At 57.1% G+C, this 24,107-nt stretch overlaps 1 protein-coding gene across 8 annotated transcripts in view; it reads right to left on the reverse strand.

The window, feature by feature from the left end:
• Positions 1 to 2,913: 2,913 nt before the first annotated feature.
• The window catches only part of MYO1C (myosin IC), a 56,312-nt gene continuing 35,118 nt past the window's right edge, over positions 2,914 to 24,107 (reverse strand). For 5 of the 8 annotated variants that reach the window (XM_058431362.1, XM_058431363.1, XM_058431364.1 and 2 more), the window contains 24 exons: positions 23,192 to 23,347; positions 22,652 to 22,767; positions 21,906 to 22,104; positions 21,601 to 21,681; positions 19,771 to 19,950; positions 19,574 to 19,672; positions 18,576 to 18,689; positions 18,415 to 18,486; positions 17,602 to 17,721; positions 17,397 to 17,479; positions 17,081 to 17,186; positions 16,885 to 16,965; positions 16,500 to 16,591; positions 13,590 to 13,684; positions 13,464 to 13,510; positions 13,262 to 13,342; positions 10,738 to 10,843; positions 10,522 to 10,639; positions 9,874 to 9,987; positions 9,722 to 9,798; positions 9,346 to 9,414; positions 9,161 to 9,245; positions 8,902 to 9,061; positions 7,663 to 8,340 (listed from right to left, as the gene is read on the reverse strand). In XM_058431362.1, coding sequence (XP_058287345.1) covers positions 7,663 to 8,340; positions 8,902 to 9,061; positions 9,161 to 9,245; positions 9,346 to 9,414; positions 9,722 to 9,798; positions 9,874 to 9,987; positions 10,522 to 10,639; positions 10,738 to 10,843; positions 13,262 to 13,342; positions 13,464 to 13,510; positions 13,590 to 13,684; positions 16,500 to 16,591; positions 16,885 to 16,965; positions 17,081 to 17,186; positions 17,397 to 17,479; positions 17,602 to 17,721; positions 18,415 to 18,486; positions 18,576 to 18,689; positions 19,574 to 19,672; positions 19,771 to 19,950; positions 21,601 to 21,681; positions 21,906 to 22,104; positions 22,652 to 22,767; positions 23,192 to 23,347 — 3,129 coding nt within the window. Of the gene's footprint in view, positions 4,476 to 5,925; positions 6,026 to 6,163; positions 6,262 to 6,448; positions 6,520 to 6,597; positions 6,734 to 6,863; positions 6,920 to 7,013; positions 7,108 to 7,662; positions 8,341 to 8,901; positions 9,062 to 9,160; positions 9,246 to 9,345; positions 9,415 to 9,721; positions 9,799 to 9,873; positions 9,988 to 10,521; positions 10,640 to 10,737; positions 10,844 to 13,261; positions 13,343 to 13,463; positions 13,511 to 13,589; positions 13,685 to 16,499; positions 16,592 to 16,884; positions 16,966 to 17,080; positions 17,187 to 17,396; positions 17,480 to 17,601; positions 17,722 to 18,414; positions 18,487 to 18,575; positions 18,690 to 19,573; positions 19,673 to 19,770; positions 19,951 to 21,600; positions 21,682 to 21,905; positions 22,105 to 22,651; positions 22,768 to 23,191; positions 23,348 to 24,107 lie in introns of those variants that run through there. The other 3 variants (XM_032137856.2, XM_032137859.2, XM_032137858.2) reach the window with 1 other exon arrangement.

The raw sequence follows: 24,107 nt of genomic DNA on the forward strand, positions 1-24,107 counted from the left end.
AGAGAGGCAAACGCCAGGTTCTTTTTTTTTCTTTTGAGACAGAGTCCTGCCCTGTCTCCCAGGCTGGAGTGCAGTGGTGCAATCTCAGCTCACTGCAAGTTCCACCTCCCAAGTTCAAACAATTCTCCTGCCTCAGCCTCCCGAGTAGCTGGGATTACAGATGTGTGTCACCATGCCTGGCTGATTTTTGTATTTTTAGTAGAGACGAGGTTTCATCATGTTGGCCAGGCTCATCTCCAACTCCTGACGTCAGGTGATCTGCCCGCCTCAGCCTCCCAAAGTGCTGGGATGACAGGCGTGAGCCACCGCGCTCAAATGCCAGGTTCTTACTGGGCCGTGCTCTAAAGTCCTCGTCCAGTTGCTCACTGTGATGTTGAAGCGGGGTTATATTGGCCAATTTGAAATCACTGATGATCACAGAGCTGGGAAAATTGTTATGAACCTCAGAGGCAGGCTCACTGAGCGTACAGGGATGAGCCCCAGGTTTGATGTGCAACTCAGAGATCTAGAGAAATGGAAGATAATCTGCTTCCATCCCACTGGTTTGGTTTCACTGCACTCAGCTGGCATCATGGACTGTGAAGAAGCAAGACGAAAACACATAGGAGGGAAAATCCTGGGATTCTTTTTCTAGGGATGTCATACATATCTACAAATAACATGTCTCATAGACCAAAAAAAAAAAAAAAGGCAATTATTTGTTTTTTTGTTTGTTTTTTGAGACTGGAGTCTCGCTGTGTTGCCCAGGCTGGAGTGCAGTGGCATGATCTCGGCTCACTGCAACCTCCGCCTCCCAGGTTCAAGCAATTCTTCTGCCTCAGGAGGCCAGGTTGGTCTCGAACTCCTGACCCCAAATGATCCACCCACCTCGGCCTCCCAAAGCGCCGGGTTGAATGAAGGAAGGATAAATGGAGAACTGGCGGAAGCTCTTGTCTAGAGCCAGGATTAGCTTTTCCCACAATTGGCAGATATTTCCTGGAGGGCACTGGACTTCCCTCAGGATGTGAGCTGAGGGCACGAGCCAGTCCTGGTTACCTCTCGAAAGGTCAGAGTAGGCTGGGCACGGTGGCTCACGCCTGTCATCCCACCACTTTGGGATGACCACTTTGAGATCGTGCCATCGCACTCCAGCCTGTGCGACAGAGACTCTCACCAAAAAAAAAAAGGCGGACGCCTGGGTAATGTCTGCGATGTCATTCTCGCGTGCATTCTGGTTTGCTAGAGAAAGGAATGTCGACACAGTTATAAAGCACTTAATACCTATCTTAACTGTCAGCTTCTTGGAGCCACTGTTACTGTTGATAAAGTGGACGAATAATTGTGGTTTCATTTTTCCTCGGGAAAATTAATCACGGAGCGAGGTATCAAAATTTAGGTGTGTGTACAGGATCGTGTCAAGCCCAAAATATCACATTGCGTGTTATCTCACTGTTTGAGAATCTCCACCCCAGGTTACAAATCTAAGCTGCTCAGGCAGCTGGCCTGACCCAGGGCCAAACCTATTCTTGCCTCTAAGCTCCACATGCACCGTTCTCTCCACCTACAGCGTGCTGCCCTCTTGGAAAAACTCACAGCCATCTGCTGACGAGCTCCGTGGTTGCAGCTTGAAGCACCCATTCTTTTTTGTTGAGACGTGTCTTCCTCTCCCCAAGCGTGATCAGGCAGGTTGAGCCACCGGCCCGGTCCACTTATTCTCTTCGTGGTTTCGATCTCCTGACCTCGTGATCCGCCCGCCTCGGCCTCCCAAAGTGCTGGGATTACAAGCGTGAGCCACCGCGCCCGGCCTTTTTTTTTTTTTGCTCTGTCACCCAGGCTGGAGTGCAGTGGCATAATCTCGGTTCACTGCAACCTTCACCTCCCGGGTTCAAGGGATTCTCCTGCCTCAGCCATCCGAGTAGCTGGGATTACAGGCATGCGCCACCCTGCCTGGCTAATTTTTGTATTTTTAGTAGAGATGGGGTTTCACCATGTTGGCCAGGATGGTCTTGAACTCCTGACCTCAGATGATCCACCCGCCTCGGCCTCTCAAAGTGCTGGGACTACAGGTGTGAGCCACCGTGCCTGGCCCACTCATTCTCTTTCTTGTGGAGGCGACACTGATTTCATTTTGGGGAGTCATCTCCTCCCACTCTTGGTCCTATGGTTTCTCCAGGCCTGACCAATCAGAATCTACTCCTCTCCCTGGCTACAGTGATTGGGTCAGGGTGGGTATCTCATTCAAGGTGCTGCACTGAGAATCAGCTGAGACTTTCACATTTTGGGAAAGAGGCACTTCCTCTTTCTGCCTCCAATGCTGAACTGACAGAATGAAAGCCTGGAGCTGTGGGTGGCTGTTGCTGCCACCCCACCTCCAGGTGAGAATCTGCTTGGGAAAGAAGCCACCGTAGAGGAAGGTTCAGCCAGACGATGGTTCCAGACTCATTCCTGACAGTGTGTGAGCACCTGGAAGTAGCCTTACCCTGGGACTAAGGTGCTAATGCTCATAAATATCCTTTTTTTGGCCCAAGCCAGTTTGGACTGGGTTTGTCACTTGCAACAGAATTTGAACGAGAGGTGGCCGGGCGCAGTGGCTCATGCCTGTCATCCAGCACTTTGGGAGGCCAAGGCAGGAGGATCACCCAAGGTCAGGAGTTCGAGACCAGCCTGGCCAACACGGTGAAACCCCATCTATACTAAAAATACAAAAATTAGCCAGGCATGGTGGCGCATGATGTAGTCCCAGCTACTCGGGAGGTTGAGGCAGGAGAATCACTTGAACCTGGGAGGCGGAGGTTGCAGTGAGCCAATATTATGCCACTGCACTCCAGCCTGGGTGACAAGAACAAGACTGTCTCAAGAAAAACCTGCAACACGAGGCCCTTGGTTGCCTCCCAGGGGCCCTCTTCGTTTCCTAATAGTCACAAGGAGACCACATTGGCAAACATGTATTGCTTTATTTAGTGTTTCTCTGGATTGCAGAAGTGTCAGCAGTGGGCTGAGACCCCCAGAAGGGCATAGAGGCAGCTGGGCAGCCCCCGGGCCCTCGAGGGTAAGAGCGGGGAGAAGCAGCAGAAAGAGGTGATGGCCCTGCCGCTCCTCCCAAGGCCAGCCCCTTCCCGACGCTCCCACGCCAGGGAGGGGTCAGGGGCCAGAAAAGGCCCTACATCCTTGAGTGGGCCCGAGTGTGTGGGCAAGTTGCTGTCTGTCATCCCAAGGCCTGCACTCAGGCAGAGGCGCTTCCCACCTGGCGGCTCCCAGGGCTGACTGCTGGTCAAGGAGCCAGATCTACTCTTAAGACATGAACTGGGTTTTATGGGGCTCCCTGTCTCTGGGAATGGCAGTGAGGCATGCTGAGGAAGGGCTGCCGTCTTGGTTTTGTGGCAACCTGCCGTATGACCGTGGGCAAGTGCCTTCTCCTGTTTGGGCGTCTGTCTTCTGCTCTGTAACATCAAGGGGCTGGGCTGGATGATCTCTCAGCGTCTTCCAACCTCTATGGTCTAAGATGGCCTTCCCCACTCCAGCATGGCCTCAAACTGGGATGATGAGGACAGTAAAAGGGCATTCTATTTTTTTTAAGAAGGAGTCTCACTCTGTGGCCCAGGCTGGAATGCAATGGTGTAATCTTGGCTCACTGCAACCTCCACTTCCCGCGTTCAAGCGATTCTCCTGGCTCAGCCTCCCGAGTCGCTGGGATTACAGACGTGCACCACCATGACCGGCTAATTTTATATTTTTACTAGAGGCGGAGTTTCTCCATGTAGGTCAGGTTGGTCTCGAAATCCTGACCTCAGGTGATCTGCCCACCTCGGCCTCCCAAAGTGCTGGGGTTACAGGTGTGAGCCACCGTGCCCAGCCTAAAAGGACATTCTTAAGGCAGAAAGAAGGGGGCAGGCAAGGGTGGTCTCAGCCCCCAGATGGAAGTCAGAGTGGGCTGCAGCAGGTGCAGATGGGCAGGCAGGGAGACAGGCAGGCAGACAGACAGACAAGGTGCCAAGGTAATCAGGAGGAGAGGTGGCCGGGCCAGGGAAGAGGGCACCAGAGCCCAGCCCACACAACCTCTCGGCTACATTCCTTTCCCCGCTGGAGTCAGGGAAAACACATCCAGTGTGTCCTTGGGTGGGAAATGGCTTTTTAAAAAAAATAGTTTCCTATAAAGCATCAAAAAAACCTCAGAGAAAACCTCAGCAAAAGTTCCCTTCTCTCAAATATTTGGCATCGGCAGTAGGGCTGGCATGGCTTGCTCTGGCCCTGGCTTTCCTATTGCTGTGGCCCGGCCTGGCCCACTCCTGGGGCAGCTCCTGGCCCCTGCTGCTCCCTCAAGAGAGGGACGAGCAGGAGGTGGGGGACTGCAGGTGAGCTTCTGGGTATCCCTGGGTCCCTGTCTGGAAGCTCGAGTCTTTGGTAACTGGGAGGGGGAGGGGGAGAAAAGCAAAGCGTTGGGAGTTGGGAGGGTCCAGCGGGCGCCTTTATCACCGAGAATTCAGCCGTGGGGCGACCTGCGGGGGCAGAGAGAGACACCCAAGTGGTGAGGGGAGCAGACGGGGGGCCCCGGTACTCAGACTTTTTTATTCGTCCTTTTTTCCCCCTTTTTATAGAGAATGGGGTCTCGCTATATTGCCCAGGCTGGTCTTGAACTCCTGGGCTCAAGCTATCCTCCCACCTCTGCTTCCCTAAGAGTTGGGATTACAGTCGTGAGCCACCGCACCCAGCCCCAGCGCTTAGATTCATGAGTTCGATGCAGGCAGGAGTGGTGGGGGCCTAGCGGTCTCCATCCTGGAGACTCAGACCTGACTCCCATAGGAATGCCCACCGCCCTGGCCAGAGTGAGCCTGTCCTCCCTCCTGGCACCCCCAGTCACCCTGTATCTTCCCTGCATTGCCGTGCTGCCCCTTTTTTTTTTTGAGACAGGGTCTCATTTTGTCACCCAGGCTGGAGTGCAGTGGTGAGATCTTGGGTCTCATTGCAGCCTCAACCTCCTGGGCTCAAGTGATCCTCCCACCTCAGGCTCCTGAGTAACTGGGACTACAGGCGTGCGTCACCACACCAAGCTTTTTATATATATATTCTGAGACGGAGTTTTGCTCTTGTTGCCCAGGCTGCAGTGCAATGGTGCAATATCGGCTCACCGCAACCTCCACCTCCTGGGTTCAAGCGATTCTCCTGCCTCAGCCTGCCGAGTAGCTGGGATTACAGGCATGCACCATCACACTCGGCTAATTTTGTATTTTAGTAGAGATGGGGTTTCTCCATGTTGGTCAGGCTGGTTTCAAACTCCAGATCTCAGGTGATCCGCTCGCCTCGGCCTCCCAAAGTGCTGGGATTACAGGTGTGAGCCACTGTGCCTGGCCTTTTTTTTTTTGAGATGGCATCTCACTCTGTTCCCCAGGCCTGGAGTGCAGTGGCATGATCTCAGCTCACTGCAATCTCTACCTCCTGGGTTCAAACAATTCTCCTGCCTCAGTCCCCACTAGTGGCTGGTATTCCAGGTGTGCACCACCACGCCAGGCTAATTTTTATATTATTAGTAGAGATGGGGTTTCATGATGTTGGCCAGGCTGGTCTCGAACTCCTGACCTCGGGTGATCCACCCGCCTCGGCCTCCCAAAGTGCTGGGATTACAGGCGTGAGCCACTGCACCCGGCCTTTTGTATTTTTTTAGTAGATGGGTTTTGCTATGTTGGCCAGGCTGGTTTCGAACTCCTGGCCTCAGGTGATCCACCCGCCTCAGCCTCCCAAAGTGCTGCGATTACACGCATGAGCCACCGTGCTGCCACCTTTACAACTTTCTGCACTGAGGGGCTCGAACGGCCCCTCTCTCTGGCCCTCATGGGTGGGCCAGGGGATGGAAGAGGTGGTATGATGGCCTCTGGATGAAGGCCCATGGTGAGGGGAGGAAGGCGTGGCAATCGCAGCCAGGCCAGGAGCGGGAAAGCAGGCCCCACTCACCACAGCCAGGTGCCCGTTCTTGGCCTTGGTGATAAGCAGCTCTGAGCCGGGGGTGAAGTCAATGGTGCCATCCCTGCCGGGGCCTCCTGCAAACGTGATGCTGGGGGACGGGGTGGGTGAGGGTTTTTCCACGGAGACAGACCCCCAACCCTAAGGTGGACCCCCGCCCTGTCCCTGGGTGCCCACACAGCCCCCTCGCCACCCCCCGCCCTGTCTCCGGGTGCTGCCCACGCCTCACCTGCCCTGGTTGATGTTGATGTTGTTCACGCGGTCGGCACTGAGGGCTGTCTTGGTCAGTGTCTCAATCACGTGGTCACTCTGCAGCACCACATCTCCCTGGGGGGCCAGGCAGGAGGAGGGGTCAGGCCCTGCCCAGAACTCGAGGAATCCCTGCCCCACCTCCCCATCCACCCTCCCACCTCCCCATCCACCCCCACACCCCCATTCCCCCATCTACCCCACCTCCTCATCCACCCCCCATCCCCCTATCCCCCCCCACCCCTCCCCATCCACAAAAGGGCACCTTTTGCTTATTGTCCTCACGCTGTACATGAAGCACAAAAAGACTGTCGCTCAGGCTGCTGACAGAGATTCCTGAGGGGAGGGGGCAAAGATCAGAGGTCGAGTGTCAGAGCAGGGGCCCTCCCCCTGCAGCCCTGGACCCTGGCTGACCGGTCAGGTTGGCGTAATCAATCCTCTGCTTGACTTTGGCGTCCTCCACGATGACCACGGCGTTGGGTGTGAGCAGCAGCTGCCGGGAGCGAGGCTTGTAGCCCTTGCGGTCATATTTCACGACAGGCACAGCATACTGGGGACAGAGGCCAGGCTGAAGGGGCTCGGGGAGAAGCTCCTGAGGCTCCGCCCATGCCCTGACCTGCCTCCAGCTCCTGGGCAGCAGAACCATGCTGCTGGACTCAGGGCTGCGGTCAGGCTCTTACCTGAATGGGCTCAGAGCCCAAGGCCTGCAGCACTCGGGGGCTGATCTCATCTGCACCTGCAACTCAGATGGCGGGGAGGGAGGTCAGCGGAGGCAACGGGGGACCAGGACGATGACGAAAGGTCTGAGTGCTGGAAATTCAGGGGCTCACCAAGCCGAGTGCTGATGAAGAGCCTGGGCACACTCTGAGGGTAATTATCCTTCTTGCCCTTAAAGATCTCACTAGCCACGGCCTTCTGCTGCAGCTGAGGAGACAAGGGGAGTGAGGAGAGTGTCATGGTGGGGGCACCATCTCAGGGGGCAGAGCCAGCCTTAGGACCTGAGACAGCCTCCCTCACCCACTTGCTGGCCCCTCTCTGGCTCAGCACCAGGAGGCTGAGCCCTGCCCCCTACACGCCCATCAACCCCCCACTTCCTGACCCTCTGCTGCCACCAAGCACTCCCCAGCGAGGTCACAAAGGCACTGTCGGGTTTTGAAACCGGCCTTGGTAATGTTTCCCCACCCCATGAGGCCCTGAGACTCAGCTCCAGCTTGGGGTCTTGTAGTAGCAGATCACTAACACTCAAGGTTACTGGAGATTATCTATGCTGGGCGGATCTTTTAGCATCATCCAATACCGAGTTGGCAAAAACATGGCACATCAACCAATGCCTGTAATCAGGGCAGACATCACCAATCGACCCGAGTGAAGACGCAGACTTTTCAACACAAGGTTCTGAGCAGTCTCTACCGATCAAGGGCAGTTGGCCCACGATATGAACCCTATTGGCCACCCCAAATGTACTCCAGTGTCCACTTCCTACACCAGGCCCAGCAGGGCCTGGCATCCAACTGAGGTCGCCGGTAGACCAGGGTAAATACGGTAGACCGGGGTAAATATGGTACACTGGGGTAAATAGAGTAGACCTGGGTAAATAGAGTAGACTGGGGTAAATACGGTAGACCGAGGTAAATACAGTAGGCGGGGTAAATACGGTAGACGAGGTAAATATGGTAGGCCGGGGTAAACATGATAGATGGGGTAAATACAGTAGACCAGGGTAAATAGAGTAGACCGGAGTAAATACGGTAGACTGAGGTAAATACAGTAGACTGAGGTAAACACGGTAGACCGAGGTAAATATGGTAGGCGGGGTAAATACGATAGAGGGGGTGAATAGGGTAGACTGGGGTAAATAGGGTAGACTGGGGTAAATAGGGTAGACCGGGGTAAATAAGGTAGACTGGGGTAAATAGAGTAGACGGGGTAAATACAGTAGAATGGGGTAAATACGGTAGACCACGGTAAATACGGTAGACCGGGGTAAATGCCCTCCAGGCGGACACCCTTTGAGCAAGGCCTGCAGCTCCCTGACTCCACTTCCTCATCCTCACCCAGCCCTGCTCTCCATACCTGCTGCTTCCACTCAGGGCTGATACTCCGGCAGTATTTCCACACCATGTTCTTTATGCATAACTCCCGCAGAAGCTCTGAGGCCTGAGGGGAACAGTGAGGTCAGAGCCCCTGGACACCCTGGGCCCTTCCCTCTGAAAACATCGAACATATGCTACCCCAGCAACGCCCCCTCCATCTGGAGACGCTTCCACTCCTGAGTCAAGAGACCGTAATTACTCGGCAGGGCGCGGTGGCTCACACCTGTAATCCCAGCACTTTGGGAGGCCGAGGTGGGTAGGTCACCCGAGGTCAGGAGTTCAAGACCAGCCTGGCCAACGCGGTGAAACCCCATCTCTACTAAAAATACAAAAAATTAGCCGGGCATGGTGGCAGGTGCCTGTAATCCCAGCTACTCGGGAGGCTGAGGCAGGAGAATTGCTTGAACCCGGGAGGCGGAGGTTGCAGTGAGCCAAGATCGCGCCACTCCCTGGGCGAAAGTGTGAGACTCCATCTCAAAAAAAAAAAAAGACCTTACTTTTCACTGCTCAGCTCTGGTCCGGGCCCACCGTGAGCCCTCCCTGACCGATCCTTTGGCCCCAAGAAATCAGACCCTTCTGCTGTGTACGTTGATGGCCCCTAAATTGGCAGGGGGCGCCCACAGACCTCACGCAGGGCAGGTGGGGGCGTGGGCCAGGAGGTGTCCAGGACATTCCGGGGCAGCTGCCGCCGCAGGTTTAGCAAAAAAGAGGTGCGCACATGGTCCAGGAAGAAGGCATTCTCGGGGCAGCGGGGGGCGTGGCGCAGGATGAAGCCTCGGATGAGCCTGGGGTGGGGGGCCAGACAGGGTTGGGGGTGAGGGGCCTGGCGGTGAACCCCCCACACGCCCTGCTCTGCAGCCACCACAAGGCACCCTGGCACTCACCGCCGGATGGTCTGCGCCGCCCACTTCCTCTTGGCTGCCTTCCTGCGGCCCAGCGTTCCACGCCACCACGACTGGATGCAGATGGCTGTCGCGGAGACCACAGATGCCTGACCTCTATCTTCTTACCATGGTGGCCCCCCCGGCCCCAGACCCTGCCCCTCCTAAACACCCATGGGCCCGCGAACCTGATCTCTTCACCCGGAGAAATTTCTGCCGCCAGTGAAAGCCCCTCCAGGCAGCTTGGATCTTTGTGGCTGTGATTGGGAAAGAAAGGCAGTTGGCCAGAGCGCAGGGAGCCAGCTGGGAGCCTGGTGCTGTCTGCGCTCCATGAATGGCATGAATGGGAGAGTGGCTGAAGGAACCAGCGAACAAGAGGAGAGTCGTGAAGAAGAATGAATGTGGGGACTGCCCGGAAAAGGGGGGGTCGGCGAGCGGGATGGCGGGCTTGGGGCTGGAGCTGGTAGGGAGGGGTGGACTCCCTGGAGAAGGAGCCCAAGGGAGTGACTTCCCTGCTTCCCAGAAGGGACCCTGTGCAGCAGGAGGCGTAGGCCTCTCTCTCACCCAGACTCTGCCGCCGGACCTCCAGGGCATCCTCTGTGGCAAACAGGGTCTTGGGGAAGCGGATGAAGATCTTGGTCCTGGGAGAGCAGCAGTGATCAGCCCGGGGTTGCCACTCCCATTCCCCACAGGCACCCGGCACGGGCACTACCCACCTGCCCATCTTGTACTCTTCTGGCTTGTAGCCCAGGTGTCGGACCAGCACAGCCACCCCATCCTGCGGCCGTCCTGCCCACGTGGGCCACGTCTCTGGGCACAGTGACTTGTACCTGGGGACAGGAGGGGCAGGAATGCACGCGGCCCCCACCCCAGTCAGCAGCCTGCCCTGGGGACCCAAATCAGCTTTCTCTGGGCACCTGCTGCGTGCTCCCACTGACTCGTTCACAGCTCGCAGGAGGCTCACTCGGTCACTGCCCCCATTTAACTAGAAAGCGGCAGAGATGGAATTCACAGTTTGACCCCCCAGACCCCCGACTCAGAAGAACCACAAAGCTGCTCCACCCTTTCGGAGCCCCTTGGAAGCTGCCCTACAAGGCTTGCTGTTTGCCTCTGGTGCCCGGCACGTGGACGGAGGCCTCCTGTACCCCTGACCGGGTGTCCTGGAGGGCACGGCCTAGGGGAGCCGGGTATTCTTTCCACCCAGCTTGATGTCAGGTCCGCAGCACCAAGGGCCTCCACCAAGGGCAGCCCAGGGCCGCCGCATTTCTAAAATGGGGCCGAGAACCCTTGTCTGCCCTCATGGGACCTAGGGGCTCCTACCCTCCCGCTCCCCTTCCCTGGCACCAAGCCAGACCTGCCCCCACCTTTGCAGGAAAGCTTCGTATTTGCGGCGATAGGCAAAGCCGGCTCTGCGCACGCGCAGGTTCTCCATCAGCCCCAGGTACTTCACCTGGTGCCGGATCAGCACCTCGTCAAAGCGGCCTGGGGTAGGGGGAGCGCCGTGGTCAGCGGGCTGGCACTGACAGCCTGTCTCCTGCAGGGGAGGCCCGGCCCCGAAGTCCCCCGTGGGAGGGGCCTACCGGGCTGCTTGGCATCATTCGGCTTGATGCAGCGGACGTAGGCGGGCTCCTTAGACTGCAGGATCTCCACCAGCTGCAGGAGGCTCATCTTGAACTGGGTGGCGACCTGGTGAGCCAAGAGGCATGGAAGGTTGGCCGGAGCTGGGCTAAAGCTGCTGACCCCAGCAGCGAGTACCCCACTCCCCCGGCTGGTGATGCGAGCAGCAGCCCCTGATTCTGCCTGGTCCTTATTCCTCCTACACCTTCCTCGCAGGAGAGGAGGGGGCCAGACTCCACCCCTTACCCCTCTGGCTGGGCGAGAGATCTCAGTCTACGAGCCTCACTCCAGCCTAAAACTCCTGCTCAGGTCTCCCAGCAATCTCAATGCTACACCTCCCTTTAGTGGCCCTTCTTTTTCTTTCTAGAACTTCAGGGCTGCATTCCTAAACAGCGTATCCCATGCTACGCATTCAGCTATTATCTGGGTATGCTGCTCTGCGGGACTTGGAAGGATCTCAGGCCTGGCGGAGAACACACTCCTTGGCAAAGACTCACAATCCCGTGTGGTCCGAGAGTAGCAGGTGTATGCCTGGGGGTTCTGAGAGCCTCATAAAGGAACAACTCATGCAGTCTGAGGGGTAGGGGCACCAGGTGACGTCTTCTGGAAAGGACACTCTGCTGAGCTTTAAAGGATAAGGAGGAGGGGCAGGTGCACTGGCTACAGGGAAGGACTGAGGGGAAGCTGCTAAGTACTCTGGCAAGATCCAGTGGCTGTCCAGTGGCTGGACTGGGGAGACAAGAGAAAAGAACGAGGGGGCCGGGGCCAGGCACGGTGGCTCACGCCTGTAATCCCAGCACTTTGGGAGGCCGAGGCGGGCGGATCACCTGAGGTCAGGAGTTTAAGACTAGCCTGGCCAACATGGTGAAACCCCAACTCTACAAAAATAAAAAAATTAGCCAGGCACGATGGCGGGTACCTGTAATCCCAGCTACTTGGGAGTGGGAAGTGGGAGAATGGCGTGAACCCAGGAGGCAGAGGTTTCACTGAGCCGAGATCGCGCCACTGCACTCCAGCCTGGGCAACAGAGCGAAACTCCGTCTCAAAAACAAAACAAAACAAAACAAAAACAAAGAACCAGGGATGACACCCAGATTTCTGGGCTGGGGCACTGAGTAATCCCTGTCCTGAGTTAGGGAGAGAAGGAGAAAGCCTGGAGGGCAGACCAAGGGCCTGTTTGTTATAGACCAGTGGGATCTAGGGTGCCTAGGGCCATCTAGGGGAAGAGGATGAGATACACGAGTCTGTGGCTTGCTGGAGACGCCTGGGCGGGAGGGTGTGTAGGCATCCTCGCAGGGAGACGCTAGGGCTAGCAGGATGTGGGCGCTTTGGGAGAGGGTGGAGTGGACAGCAGCAGCGGGCAGGGGTGCAGGAAGCCAGACCCCGGGCAGCATGTCGCCTGCATGCCCTCCCTGCCAGGCAGTCTGGCTTCCACCTCCCTATGGACTCACTGACCTCACTCTTCTGGGGCTCCCCGACCCTCTTCTTGCCAAGCCCAACAGCCGTACCTCCGCCTCCAGCTCGCTGGAGCTCTCCCTGCATCTGGCACCCTGGCCATGCCTGCCTTTCCCGGTCCTTCTCCTTGATGCCATCGCTTTCCCACTCACCTCATGGCCTTTTTAGACTCTCTGTGTCCGGATTGGGCCCTCACTATAGGTTCACCTGACATTCCCAAGTCATCTCCAATGCTTCCTCCTCCAGGAGCCTCCCCAATCCCTCACCCCTTCCGCCCTGTCAGGCTGTTTGCTGTTCCCTCTTCTAAGTTTGCAAAGCACCCTGTGCACATTGCTGCAGGCACACCCACTCACTGTGGTACCTCAGTGCCTGGCAGCGTCTGCTATAAATGTCTGCTGAGTGGGTGGACACATGACAGCAGCCACACAGAGACAGCTGTCAACATATGGGCACCCACAGAAACAGACGTACACACGGATTCCCCTACAGAGACAGCCCACACTGAAGACACACGGCTCCACTACAGACACAGCACACACACACAAGCAGGCAAACAGGGACGGGCATGGTGGCTTACACCAGTATTCCTAACACTTTGGGAGGCCGAGGCAGGTAGATCACCTGAGGTCAGGAGTTTGAGACCGGCCTGGCCAACATGGTGAAACCCTGTCTCTACTAAAAATACAAAAAATTAGCCGGGCGTGGTAGTGGGCGCCTGTAATCCCAGCTACTCGGGAGGATGAGGCAGGAGAATCGCTTGAACCCAGGAGGTGGAGGTTGCAGTGAGCCAAGATTGCACCACTGCACTCCAGCCTGGGCGACAGAGCAAGGCTCTGTCTCAAAAAAAAAAAAAAAAAAAAAAAAAAAAAGTAGGCAAAGAAGCACCTAAGGCAGCCCCCTACAGACACCTGCAGATGTGTGCACAGGCTCCAACACACATTCACACGCACGCTGCCCACTCCCAGGCTCACGCAGGTCCTCACGCACACTTGGGCGCACGCACCCCCGCACCCGGTCCCACCACCTCCTCACCGTCTCTGGCCGCTTCTTGTCACTGAGCTCGCTCCGGTCGAAGCACTGGCTCATAATGGGATTCTTCGAGCTACACATGGTCTGTGTGGGCAGAGCCAGGGTCAGGGTGGGGCACAGGGACAGGTAGGACAGGCTCCTGGACACAGGTACAGAGCTGTGGGCTATCCCCACCCCCACCCTGGCCTCCCCAGGTCCTCCTCACCTCCTTAAGGTTCCGGAAGAGAAGGTCATTGTTTTTGTCCAGAAATCCTGGGAGGGGAGAGCAGATGTGAGGTGAGACAGAGCCTCCCTGCAGGCCCCTGTGGGGACACAGCCCCAGGATCCTCACCGGTCACGCTGTAGGTCACCTCCCCAGCATAGTGCAGAAGGCGGAATTCCCCTCGGCCCAGAGATTTCCTGGTCCGCTGGTCAGCCAGCTTGTGCCTGGGGGTGACAGGGAGGAAGCTGCAGATGGCTGCCGGCCTGAGCCAAGCCCTCTGCCTGCTGAAAGGGCCTCAGGAGCAGGAACCAGCTGCCCAGTGAAGAGCAGGTGCACCCCAGGCCAGGCACAGTGGCTCACGGCTGTAATCCCAGCAGTTTGGGAGGCCGAGGCGGGTAGATCACAAAGTCAGTAGTTCGAGACCAGCCTGGCCAATATGGTGAAACCCCGTCTCTACCAAAAATACAAAAATTAGCCAGGCGTGGTGGCGGGCGCCTGTAGTCCCAGCTACTCAGGAGGCTGACGAAGGAGAATCACTTGAACCTGGGAGGCAGAGGTTGCAGTGAGCCGAGATCGCGCCACTACACTCCAGCCTGGGTGATAGAGCAAGATTTCGTCTCAAAAAAAAAAAAAAAAAGCAGGTGCGCCCCCAGGGCTGGGTCACCGAGGCAGGCCAGGCAGGGCCAGTGGCCTCCCTGCTCAGAGTGTACCAGGGAGGCTCAGTGAGGTAGATGGCCTTGGCCAGGGCCACACAGTGCCAGGACCGGGACCTGGGCCTCCTGACGGCCAGGGCGCGCTGCAGGGAGGGCAACTCTCGTTGCTTCCGGCCGCTGCGGGCTCTGCTCAGAAGGGGGTGGTGAGCTGCCCACTACTTTTCAGACTGGAATCTGCTGCCCCAAGAGAGCACTTAAGTCTTAGGCGTGTTTATACCCTTTCGCCCATTTGCTACTTTTACGAACTATTTCAAGCAGCTAACCAGAGATACGGACAAAGATTGAAGGCACGGAGATGTCTGTGGCAGCCTTGTGATTTCAGCAGAAACCTGGGAGGCTGGCCAGGGGCACCGAAGGGCTGGGTGAGAGAGGGGAGTATCTGTGGGTCAGAGCTGCTCCAGGAAGCGTTCTGAGGAAGATGTTCTGTTTGATGATACAGGAAAATGCGCAGGATATGGCATTACCCTGAGCTTCAGACACAAGAAGTTCTCGACTATAAAAAAAAAAAATGCATAGAAAAAGGCAGGAGGGAAGTGCCTCACACAGTTAACAGCCATGGCCTTCTGGTGACAGGATCACAGGTGGCTTTTGCGCACAATCCAGCTTTGTTCTAATGAGGAATATTATTTTTATAATCAGAAACAAGTTTTTAGTATTTGTTATTTAATGAATCAGGCAGCCCCTAAACCCGAAGAGATTCAGAGAGACTCCTAGAAACAAGTCTTTTTTTTTTTTTTTTGAGATGGAGTCTCGCTCTGTCATCCAGGCTGGAGTGCAGTGGCGCCATCTCAGCTCACTGCAAGCTCCGCCTCCCAGGTTCAAGCAGTTCTCTTGGCTCCCAAGTAGCTGGAATTACAGGTGCCCACTATCACGCCTGGCTAATTTTTGTAGTTTTAATAGAGACAGGGTTTCACCATGTTGGCCAGGCTAGTCTTGAATTCCTGACCTCAGGTGATCCACTCACCTAGGCCTCCCACAGTGTTGGGATGACAGGCAGGAGCCACCGCGCCCATCCAGAAACAGATTTTCAATATATTATGATGCAAAAAATACTCATGGCTTTGGCATTCAACAGCCCTGGGACTGACCCCAGCTTGGCAACCTAGATGAGAGCTAATTTTGGGGAAATGACTTCGCCTCTTAGAGTCTCAGTGAGAAAACACCAAGAACCCCTCAAGGAGCGGCTGCAGGTGAAACGACGACGTGCACAGCGCGTGTCAGACCGTGCTGGACAGAGGCGCTGTTCCTGTTGCTACCTCTTCCCACTTCAGAGGATTCCTTCAATAAAAAGCAATTTCCAAAAACGGAAGATGAAAAATCTTAGCAAGTTTCATTCTCAAAAAAGAATAGGGAGGAAGCCAGGCTACTAGTGTCTTGTTTTTTGTTTTTTTGGGTTGAAGTCTCACTCTGTCGCTCAGGCTGGAGTGCAATGGCGTGATCTCGGCTCACTGCAACCTCCACCTCCAGGGTTCAAGCGATTCTCCTGCCTCAGCCTCCCGAGTAGCTGGGATTATAGGCACCTGCCACCACACCCAGCTAATTTTTGCATTTTTAGTAGAGACTGGGTTTCACCATGTTGACCAGGCTCGTTTCAAACTCCTGACCTAAGGTGATCCAACCGCCTCAGCCTCCCAAAGTGCTAGGATTACAGGCATGAGCCACTGCACCTGGCCTTCTTTCTCTTTTTTTTTTTTGAGACAGAGTCTCGCTCTGTCGCCCAGGCTGGAGTGCAGTGGCGCAATCTCGGCTCACTGCAAGCTCCGCCTCTCGGGTTCACGCCATTCTCCTGCCTCAGCCTCTCTGAGTAGCTGGGACTACAGGCGCCCGCCACCACGCCCGGCTAATTTTTTTATTTTTAGTAGGGACGGGGTTTCACCATGGTCTCGATCTCCTGACCTCATGATCCGCCCGCCTCGGCCTCCCAAAGTGCTGGGATTACAAGCGTGAGCCACCGCGCCCAGCTTTTTTCTCTTTTTTAAAAAATTAATTAATTATTTTTTTCCTTTTTTTTTTTTTTGAGATAGAGTCTTGCTCTTGTCACCCAGGCTGGAGTGCAGTGGGTTGATCCTAGCTCACTGCAGCCTCAAAACTCCAGGGCTCAAGTGATGCTCTCGCCCCAGCCTTCTGCATAGATGGGACTCCAGGCGTGTCAGCGTTCCTGGCTGAGCTTCTTAGTTTCTGGACGCACGTGAGGGGTCCCTAACTCAGCACCTTCCCTGGTCACCTCCTTGCGGCTGGTGTTTTGTGATGGTGGAGGGACTCCCGCACTCCGCAGGCTCTGCTGCAAGTGAGTCCTCGCGCCCAGCAGCCCCGCAGCCCCACTCACGTCAGGAAGTGTGGATGGTGCTTGACAGTATCCTCCAGCTTCTCCAGGAAGGTCAGATCCGTGGCCTCCCCGGGGCGCAGACACTCCTCATCCTGGGGGGTGTGGCACAGGGGGAAGGACGTATGGGGGACAGGCCAGAGCGCACAGAGGATTGGGGTCACTGTGCTGGGAGGCACACACACAGGGGAGGGGCAGATCACAGGGAGCCTCCACAGAGAGCTTCCAACGGGGCGGCACCTCCCTCCATCCTCCATTCACAGCCCTGCCCTGTCTCTGCTCAGCCCCAAACTCTGGCCCTCTGTGGACCAGCCTGGAGAGAACGGAGATGGGGGACATCCCCCCACCCAGCCTCCAGCACGAGGCCTTGGAGTCGCAGAGGACTCACCAGAATCGAGATGATGCCCTTAAACTTCTCCTCTACCAGATCACAGATGATTTTGTTGTTGAAATACTGGACGGGCTCCCACTGAGGGGCAGAAGGGAAGGAAGGCATCACTGTGGGGTCCTGGCACCCTCTCCCAGGGGCCCCGATGCCCAGGCTCCCCGTGGCCCACGGAGAGTGCCCTCAGGGTAGCACACACCGCGATGCCCTCCGCCTCGTACTCCTCCTGCTCTGACTTGAGCGTGAGCTCGATGAAGAGCTGCTGCAGCTTCTCGTTGCAGTAATTGATGCAGAACTGCTCAAAGCTGTAAGGAAGGAGAAGAGCTCACAGTGGCTCAGCGGGGACAGAGAGAGGGGAAAAGCTGGACGAGGCCCCGGAGCACAGGAGGTGAGAAACACAGAGACAGCCCCCAGCTGGTTGGGGAATCACGGGGCAGGAATGAGAGGCTGGGGGACAGAAGAGAGGGAGCAGGACAGGAGACCAGGAGAAGAGACGGGGGAAAGGTGGCACTGACCTGTTATGCTGAAACACTTCAAAGCCATAAATATCCAGGAGCCCGAGAACCGTGGTGCTCCGCCAGCTGGGGCTCTCCGCATCCTAAGGCAGTCATTCAACCGAAGGCGTGGGCCCCCGCGCGTGCCAGCCCCACCCCGCAGCCCCCGTCACCTCGCCGACGGCCCTCCCTCCTGCCTCGAGAGCCGTGTGGACCAAGCCCTCACCTTGGAGGCCAGCGACCTGTTGATCTTCCCCACAAGCCAGGTAAAAGTGCGGCTGTACACAGCCTTGGCGAGGGCGTCTCGCGCGTAGGCGGCCTGCTCCAGGTTCAGCGGGCTCAGGAGCTGTGGGCGCAGCGTGAGGCAAGGAGATGAATGCCACAGAGCCCGTGCCTCCCACCTGCCCCCAGACGCAGGCGGACCAGGAAGCCGTCACCACTCTGCATTCCCAGCTCCAGCGAGCCTGCGGTGTGGGGAGGGGTGCTGTAGTGGGACCTCAGGAGGACAGGTGGCCACCCCAGAGGGAAGGTGGTAGAGGGATAGGAGGCCTCATTCTCGAGGTGGGAGTCCGGTTCCAGCGGGACTGTTACTCTCTTCTTATGTGACCCTGCCCAGCTCACTGTGCTGCTTATTTGTTTTGAGACAGAGTCTAGCTCTGATGCCATGATCTTGGCTCGCTGCAACGTCTGCCTCCCAGGTTCCAGCGATTCTCCTGCCTCAGCCTCCCGAGTAGCTGGCATTACAGGCACCTGCCACCACGCCCAGCTAATTTTTGTATTCTTAGTAGACGGGATTTCACCACATTGGCTAACATAGTCTCGAACTCCTGACCTCAGGTGACCTGCCCACCTCGGCCTCCCCAAGTGCTGAGGTTACAGGCGTGAGCCACCACACCCAGCTTTCACTCTGCTTCTCTGAGCAGCCTTCCTTCTGTCCCTCCAGCATTGCTGAGGGGACCACGTGAAGGGGAGTGATGGGAGTAGGGGCTGCCTTGGAACACCTGCTCCTCCACACCCAAGGGCAAGGGCCTGGCCTCACCTCCTCCCCCTTGGCGATGATCTTCCTGTGTGTCAGGGCTTCTCGCAGTGTCGAGCCTTCCACGCAAAGGAGCTGGCAAGGGCAGGCAAGGACGAAGTGAGGGTGCACCCCTAGCCCCTGCCCCTGGTGTCCTCCCGCTGCCCTCTGCCCGCCCTGCTCACCCTGGTCAGATACTTGAGCTGGTTCTCGGTGGTGACCTGGGCATTGCTCTCCTCGTCGGCAGCAAAGTGGATGTTGCCCAAATGAAGGACGCTGGCCACGATACTCAGCAGGTCCTGGGGGAGCAGGCCAGGGGCAGGAGGGGGTGAGAGGGGCCAAGAGCCCCAAGAGGGCAATTAGTGGATGGCCACGCAGGGGTGGGTGGTGAAGTGTCGGAGAGGAGAAGGGGCTGGAAGTGGGAATGGGTGTTAAAGGTGGAAGGTGACCCAGGAGGCGGACTTCATGACCGAGATCGGCCACTGCACTCACCTGGTGATGCAAACTCTGTCAAAAAAGATGGAAGGTGATTCTGGGGGTGGGCCGGGCACGGTGGCTCAAGCCTGTAATCCCAGCACTTTGGGAGGCCAAGGTGGGCAGATCACCTGAGGTCAGGAGTTCGAGACCAGCCCAGCCAACATGGCAAAACCCCATCTTTACTAAAAATACAAAAATTAGCCAGGTGTGGTGGCAGGTGTCTGTAATCCTAACTACTCAGGAGGCTGAGGCATGAGAATCACTTGAACCTGGGAGGCAGAGGTTGCAGTGAGCTGAGATCACACCATTGCACTCCAGCCTAGATGAAAGGGCGAGACTTCATCTCAAAAAAATGAAGCCAGGCACAGTGGCTCACGCCTGTAATCCCAGCACTTTTGAGAGGCTGAGGCAGGAGGATCATGAGGTCAGGAGTTCGAGACCAGCCTGGCCAACAGGCTGAAACTCTGTCTCTACTAAAACTACAAAAAAATGAGCCGGGTGTGGTGGCGGGCGCCTGTAATCCCAGCTACTCGGGAGGCTGAGGCAGGAGAATTGCTTGAACCTGGGAGGCGGAGGTTGCGGTGAGCCGAGACTGCACCATTGCACTCCAGCCTGGGCAACAAGAATGAAACTCCGTCTCAAAAAAAAAAAAGGTGATTTTGGGGGTGTGACAGGAGGAAAGGGAGGGTCCCGGAAGAGGCCTCACCTCCACTTCATCCTCGGTGAAATCAATGACTGTCAGAGCCTTCCTGACGACCTTCCAGTCACTCTTGTCGTTGATGGAAGAGACTTTGGCACACTGGCCCTGGAGGAGGGGCACAGCTGCATTGCCAGCCCTGGCACCGGATCCCTGGGTGGCACCGGATCCCTGGGTGGCACCTGCCCTGCCCGCCAGCCACTCACCTTCACCAGGTACAGGTAGCTCTGGGGGCTCCGTTCCAAGCCCAGCCTGCGAAGAGTCTCCTCCTCGCCCCCCTCCAGCAGCTGGTAGAAGACGTGGAAGTTCCGCTCCCCGTGATTCTGGTGCACCACTCGTGACTTTTCCAGGAGGTAACTGAGGATATGGCCACCCACGGGGGCACCCTGTGGGCAGGGCAGGGCATGAGGCTGGGTCAGGGGGACTGGGAAAAGGACCCACCTGCCCCTCTTCTCCCCTGCACTCCTGGGCTTTGGCAGCCAGACCTGGGCGCCAATTCCAGCCCTGCCACTAGTTGTGTGGGCTCAGGCACGCCACCCACGCTGGACTCAGTTACTTCATCTAGGAAATGGGGAGATTCAACTCCATCGACCTGGCGGCTCCACCTGGTTGCCTGACAGGCATCACAAATTCAACAGGCCTGAAGCTGAACACCGGACCTTCTCCCTCTTCAAATGAGCTCCTGTGAGTGTCTGCCCACCTTGGTCAGTGGTGACTACATCCTTCTCGTTGTTCAAGCCAAGGACTTGGCAGTCCTCCTGGAAGCCTGTTTTTCTTCCATACCCTACATCCAATCAGGCAGCTGATCCTGCTGCCTTAACCTTTAAAACATCCAGAATCCAATCACTGCTCACCACTTCCACTGCACCACACTGGTCTGAGCCACTGTCACCTGTCACCTACACGATGACATCAGCCTCCTAACCGGTTTCCCTGCTTAGCCTGCTTCCCCCACCATCTATTCATCTACTCCCAATCTCCCAGTGAAGCAGCCAAAATCATGTTTTTATTTTTTATTTTTGGAGACAGGGTCTTGCTCTTTCACCCAGGCTAGAGTGCAGTAGCGCAATCACAGTTCACTGTAGCCTCGAACTCCCAGGGCCAGGCTGCAGGGCAGTGGCGCGATCTCAGCTCACTGCAACCTCCGCCTCCCGGGTTCAAGTGCTTCTCCTGCCTCAGCCTCCTGAGTAGCTGGGACAACAGGCACACACCACCATGCCTGGCTAATTGTTGTATTTTCAGTAGAGACAGGGTTTCACCATGTTGGCTAGGCTGGTCTTGAACTCCCGACCTCACGTGATCCACCCACCCCAACCTCCCAAAGTGCTCAGATTACGGGCATGAGCCACCTCACCCAGCCCGATGACTCCCCTTCTACTCAGAGTTTAAAAAAAAAAAAAAAAAGTTCTTGGAACAACCCAAAACGGCCTGCACCGTGTGCCCTCTCTCTTTTCCTGGGCCCCTGCTCTCTTCTCTGGCCGCTGGGGCCTCCGTGCTGTCCTGCAACACTTCCAGCACCCTCGTATCTCAGGCCTTTGTCCTGGCCCTTCCCACTGCCTGGCAGGCACCTGCACAGCCTGTTCCTCCGTCTCCATCAAACCATTATTTTTTATTTTTTTTTAGAAACAGATTCTCACTCCGTAGCCCAAGCTGGAGTACAGTGGCATGATCATAGCTTAGGGTAACCTTGGACTCCTGGCCTCAAGTGATCCTCCTGCCTCAGCCTCTAGAGTAGCTGGGACAACAGACATGTGCCACCCTACCCAGCTGTCAAGCCTTTATTAAAATGCCACTTTCTCAGTGAGGCCTACCCTAATACGACCGCACCTGCCCCCCAACTCCTTACTGTGTTTTATTTTCTGCCACGGCCTCAATTTCCCTGTTTATTGTTTATCTCCCTGGAAGGCAGGATTTTCGTTTGCTTTGTTTGACTGCTGGAATTCCAGCACCTGAAATAGTCCCTGGTACCTAGGAGGTGCTTAACACATGTAGAGCCTACTGAATGGGAATCCTCACGACACACACATCCATGGTACCTTGAAGTCAAACTGCACATCCATGTACTTCCCGAACCTGCTGGAGTTATCGTTCCGGAGGGTCTTGGCATTTCCAAAGGCCTAGCAGTGGACGGGGGTATGAGGGACACCTGGCACTCTCCCCCTGCCCTCCCGCCCTGGGCTTCTCTCCCCGCCCCTCCCCTCCGGCCCTGGGCTTCTCTCCCCCCCCCTCCCCTCCGGCCCTGGGCTTCTCTCCCTGCCCCTCCCCTCCCGCCCTGGCCTTCTCTCCCTGCCCCTCCCCTCCCGCCCTGGCCTTCTCTCCCTGTTCTCTCCCCGCCCCTCACCTCCAGCACCGGGTTGCTCTGCAGCAGCCGGTCCCGCACAGCACCTCCGCGCTCGGGGGCTGGGCAGGTCTCTGCATAGAACTGTAGCAGCCTCTTGGTGGCCTCCGTCTTGCCTGCCCCGCTCTCCCCAGAGATCATCACGGCCTGGTCCCGACGCTCCATACGCAATGCTCGGTACACAGTGTCAGCCACGGCAAACCTGGGGCAGAGGCTCGTCAGGGAGTTCGGGGAGGGGGGCCAAGCGGAGCCCCACGGGAGTGCCACTCCCACATCTGGGGTGGAGTCCTCTCGTGGGTGGGAGTTGAATACACCCTTGAGGATGGGGACTGGCGGTCCCTCGCAGGTGTGGGCCACGGGAGATCCGTCACAGCTGAGAATGGGCATCGCTGCCAGCGGGAGGACTGAGGATCTCACAGGTGGGAGTCTGGAGGTCACTTAGGTGGAGGCTGGAGTCACTCACAGGTAGGGCTGGGGGGGTCTTCACAGGTGGGGTTCAGAGATCACTAAGATTGGGGGGCCACTCCCAGTTGGGGAATAAGTCATGGGTGTGAGTCGGAGTAGGGACTGAGTCCCACCCAGATGGAGTTGAGTTGTGACATTCATCTCTGGTCACTGGGGGTTGAGAAACTGTGGGATTCCTCACAGATGTGGCGAGGGAGGCCAGGATCATTTTAGAGTAAAGGTTGGGCGGGGTCACCTCACATGGAGACAGAGGGGTTGCTCCCAGAGGGGGTGGGGTCACTCACAGGTGAGGGGGGACTTCATAGAAACTGACGCCGCGGTAACGCTCCATATGCTGCCGGCTGTAGATCTGCAGGTCCCGGTAGGGGTTGACAGAGACCAGGACGGGGCCAATGTAGGTCTGGGTCAGGGGAAGAGGGTCAAAAGTTTATCCCGGGCCGGGTGCGATGGCTCATGCCTGTAATCCCAGCACTTTGGGAGGCAGAGGTGGGTGGATCACCTGAGGTCGGGAGTTCGAGACCAGCCCGACCAACATGGGGAAACCCCGTCTCTACTAAAAATACAAAATTAGCTGGGCGTGGTGGCGCATGCCTGTAATCCCAGCTACTCGGGAGGCTGAGGCAGGAGAATTGCTTGAACCCGGGAGGAAGAGGTTGCAGTGAGCTAAGATCGCGCCACTGCACTCCAGCTGCTGGGCAAGAGTGAAACTCCATCTCAAAAAAAAAAAAGTTTATCCCGGTGACCCCTTGTGTCTCCTTCCCCCGCCTCCGCCCACCCGTGTCTGTGACCCCAGCACCCCTGCTGTCTCCCCACAAGGGCCTCACGTAGATGAGGTTCTCCCGAAACCGCCGCCGCAGGTTCTCGATGAAGGCGGCCTCGCTGGTGAAGTTCTCCAGCAGCACGAAATCCTGCACCCCCACCCGGTCACGGGCGGTCAGCGCACTCTCCATGGTCACCCGAACCCCGTCACTGCCCAGGGCCTGCAGAGAATGGGCCACAGAAGAGGGTCAGAGTCATCGGCGGCGGGGCAAGGCCACTTCTCCACTGCGCCTGTGGGACCGAGAGGGAACGAGAGGGAACGTAGGGGCTTGTGAACTCAGGGCTGGACATGAGCATGATGGGTGCGGAAGGCCTGGGTTCGGAGGGTCTGAGTGTGGTGGGCCGGGTGCGGAGGGCCCGGGTCCCGGTGTGGTAGCACAGGGATCGCCGAGGCTGCGGGCACAGAATAGAGACAACGTGAACCGCTTGGGACCCGGACACAGGCAGGACCAGAGGGCAGAACCCGGGAGGTGCTGGTTTTGGGTGGAGAAAGGGGGGTCACATGAAGGAACTCCTTGCAATAGCAGAAAGACTGCTCTGTTGAGCTTGGACCAATCCCCTCCTCTCTCTGGGTTGCTTCCTCCTCAAGGAGGAGGAGTTGAGTTAGACCAGGTGACCTCAGGTCCCTTAACTCTGAGCCACGTGTGACAGGTGCTTTGGAGGACAAATGGCTCAGGGTCAATTCTGCAGGCAGGGTGGGGCCGTCTCTCCCACCCGGACCCACCCACACCTCCACGGGTAGAGCGTCTAGCACCAAGCAAGGGGTTACTCGCAGACTACACCAGAGGGGTTCTCCCCGAGGGCCTCCCACCCCAGCTGGGCTCAGCCACCCACTCCAGAAGGGGGGGCCTCCCTCGCATGGCTGGGGCCACTCCCTTTCCTCCAGCTGCTGGGCTCCCCAGGCACCTCCTCCACTGAGTC

The sequence above is a fragment of the Hylobates moloch genome, unplaced genomic scaffold (genome assembly GCF_009828535.3).
Source record: "Hylobates moloch isolate HMO894 unplaced genomic scaffold, HMol_V3 SCAFFOLD_19, whole genome shotgun sequence".
NCBI classification, from domain to species: Eukaryota; Metazoa; Chordata; class Mammalia; order Primates; family Hylobatidae; genus Hylobates; species Hylobates moloch.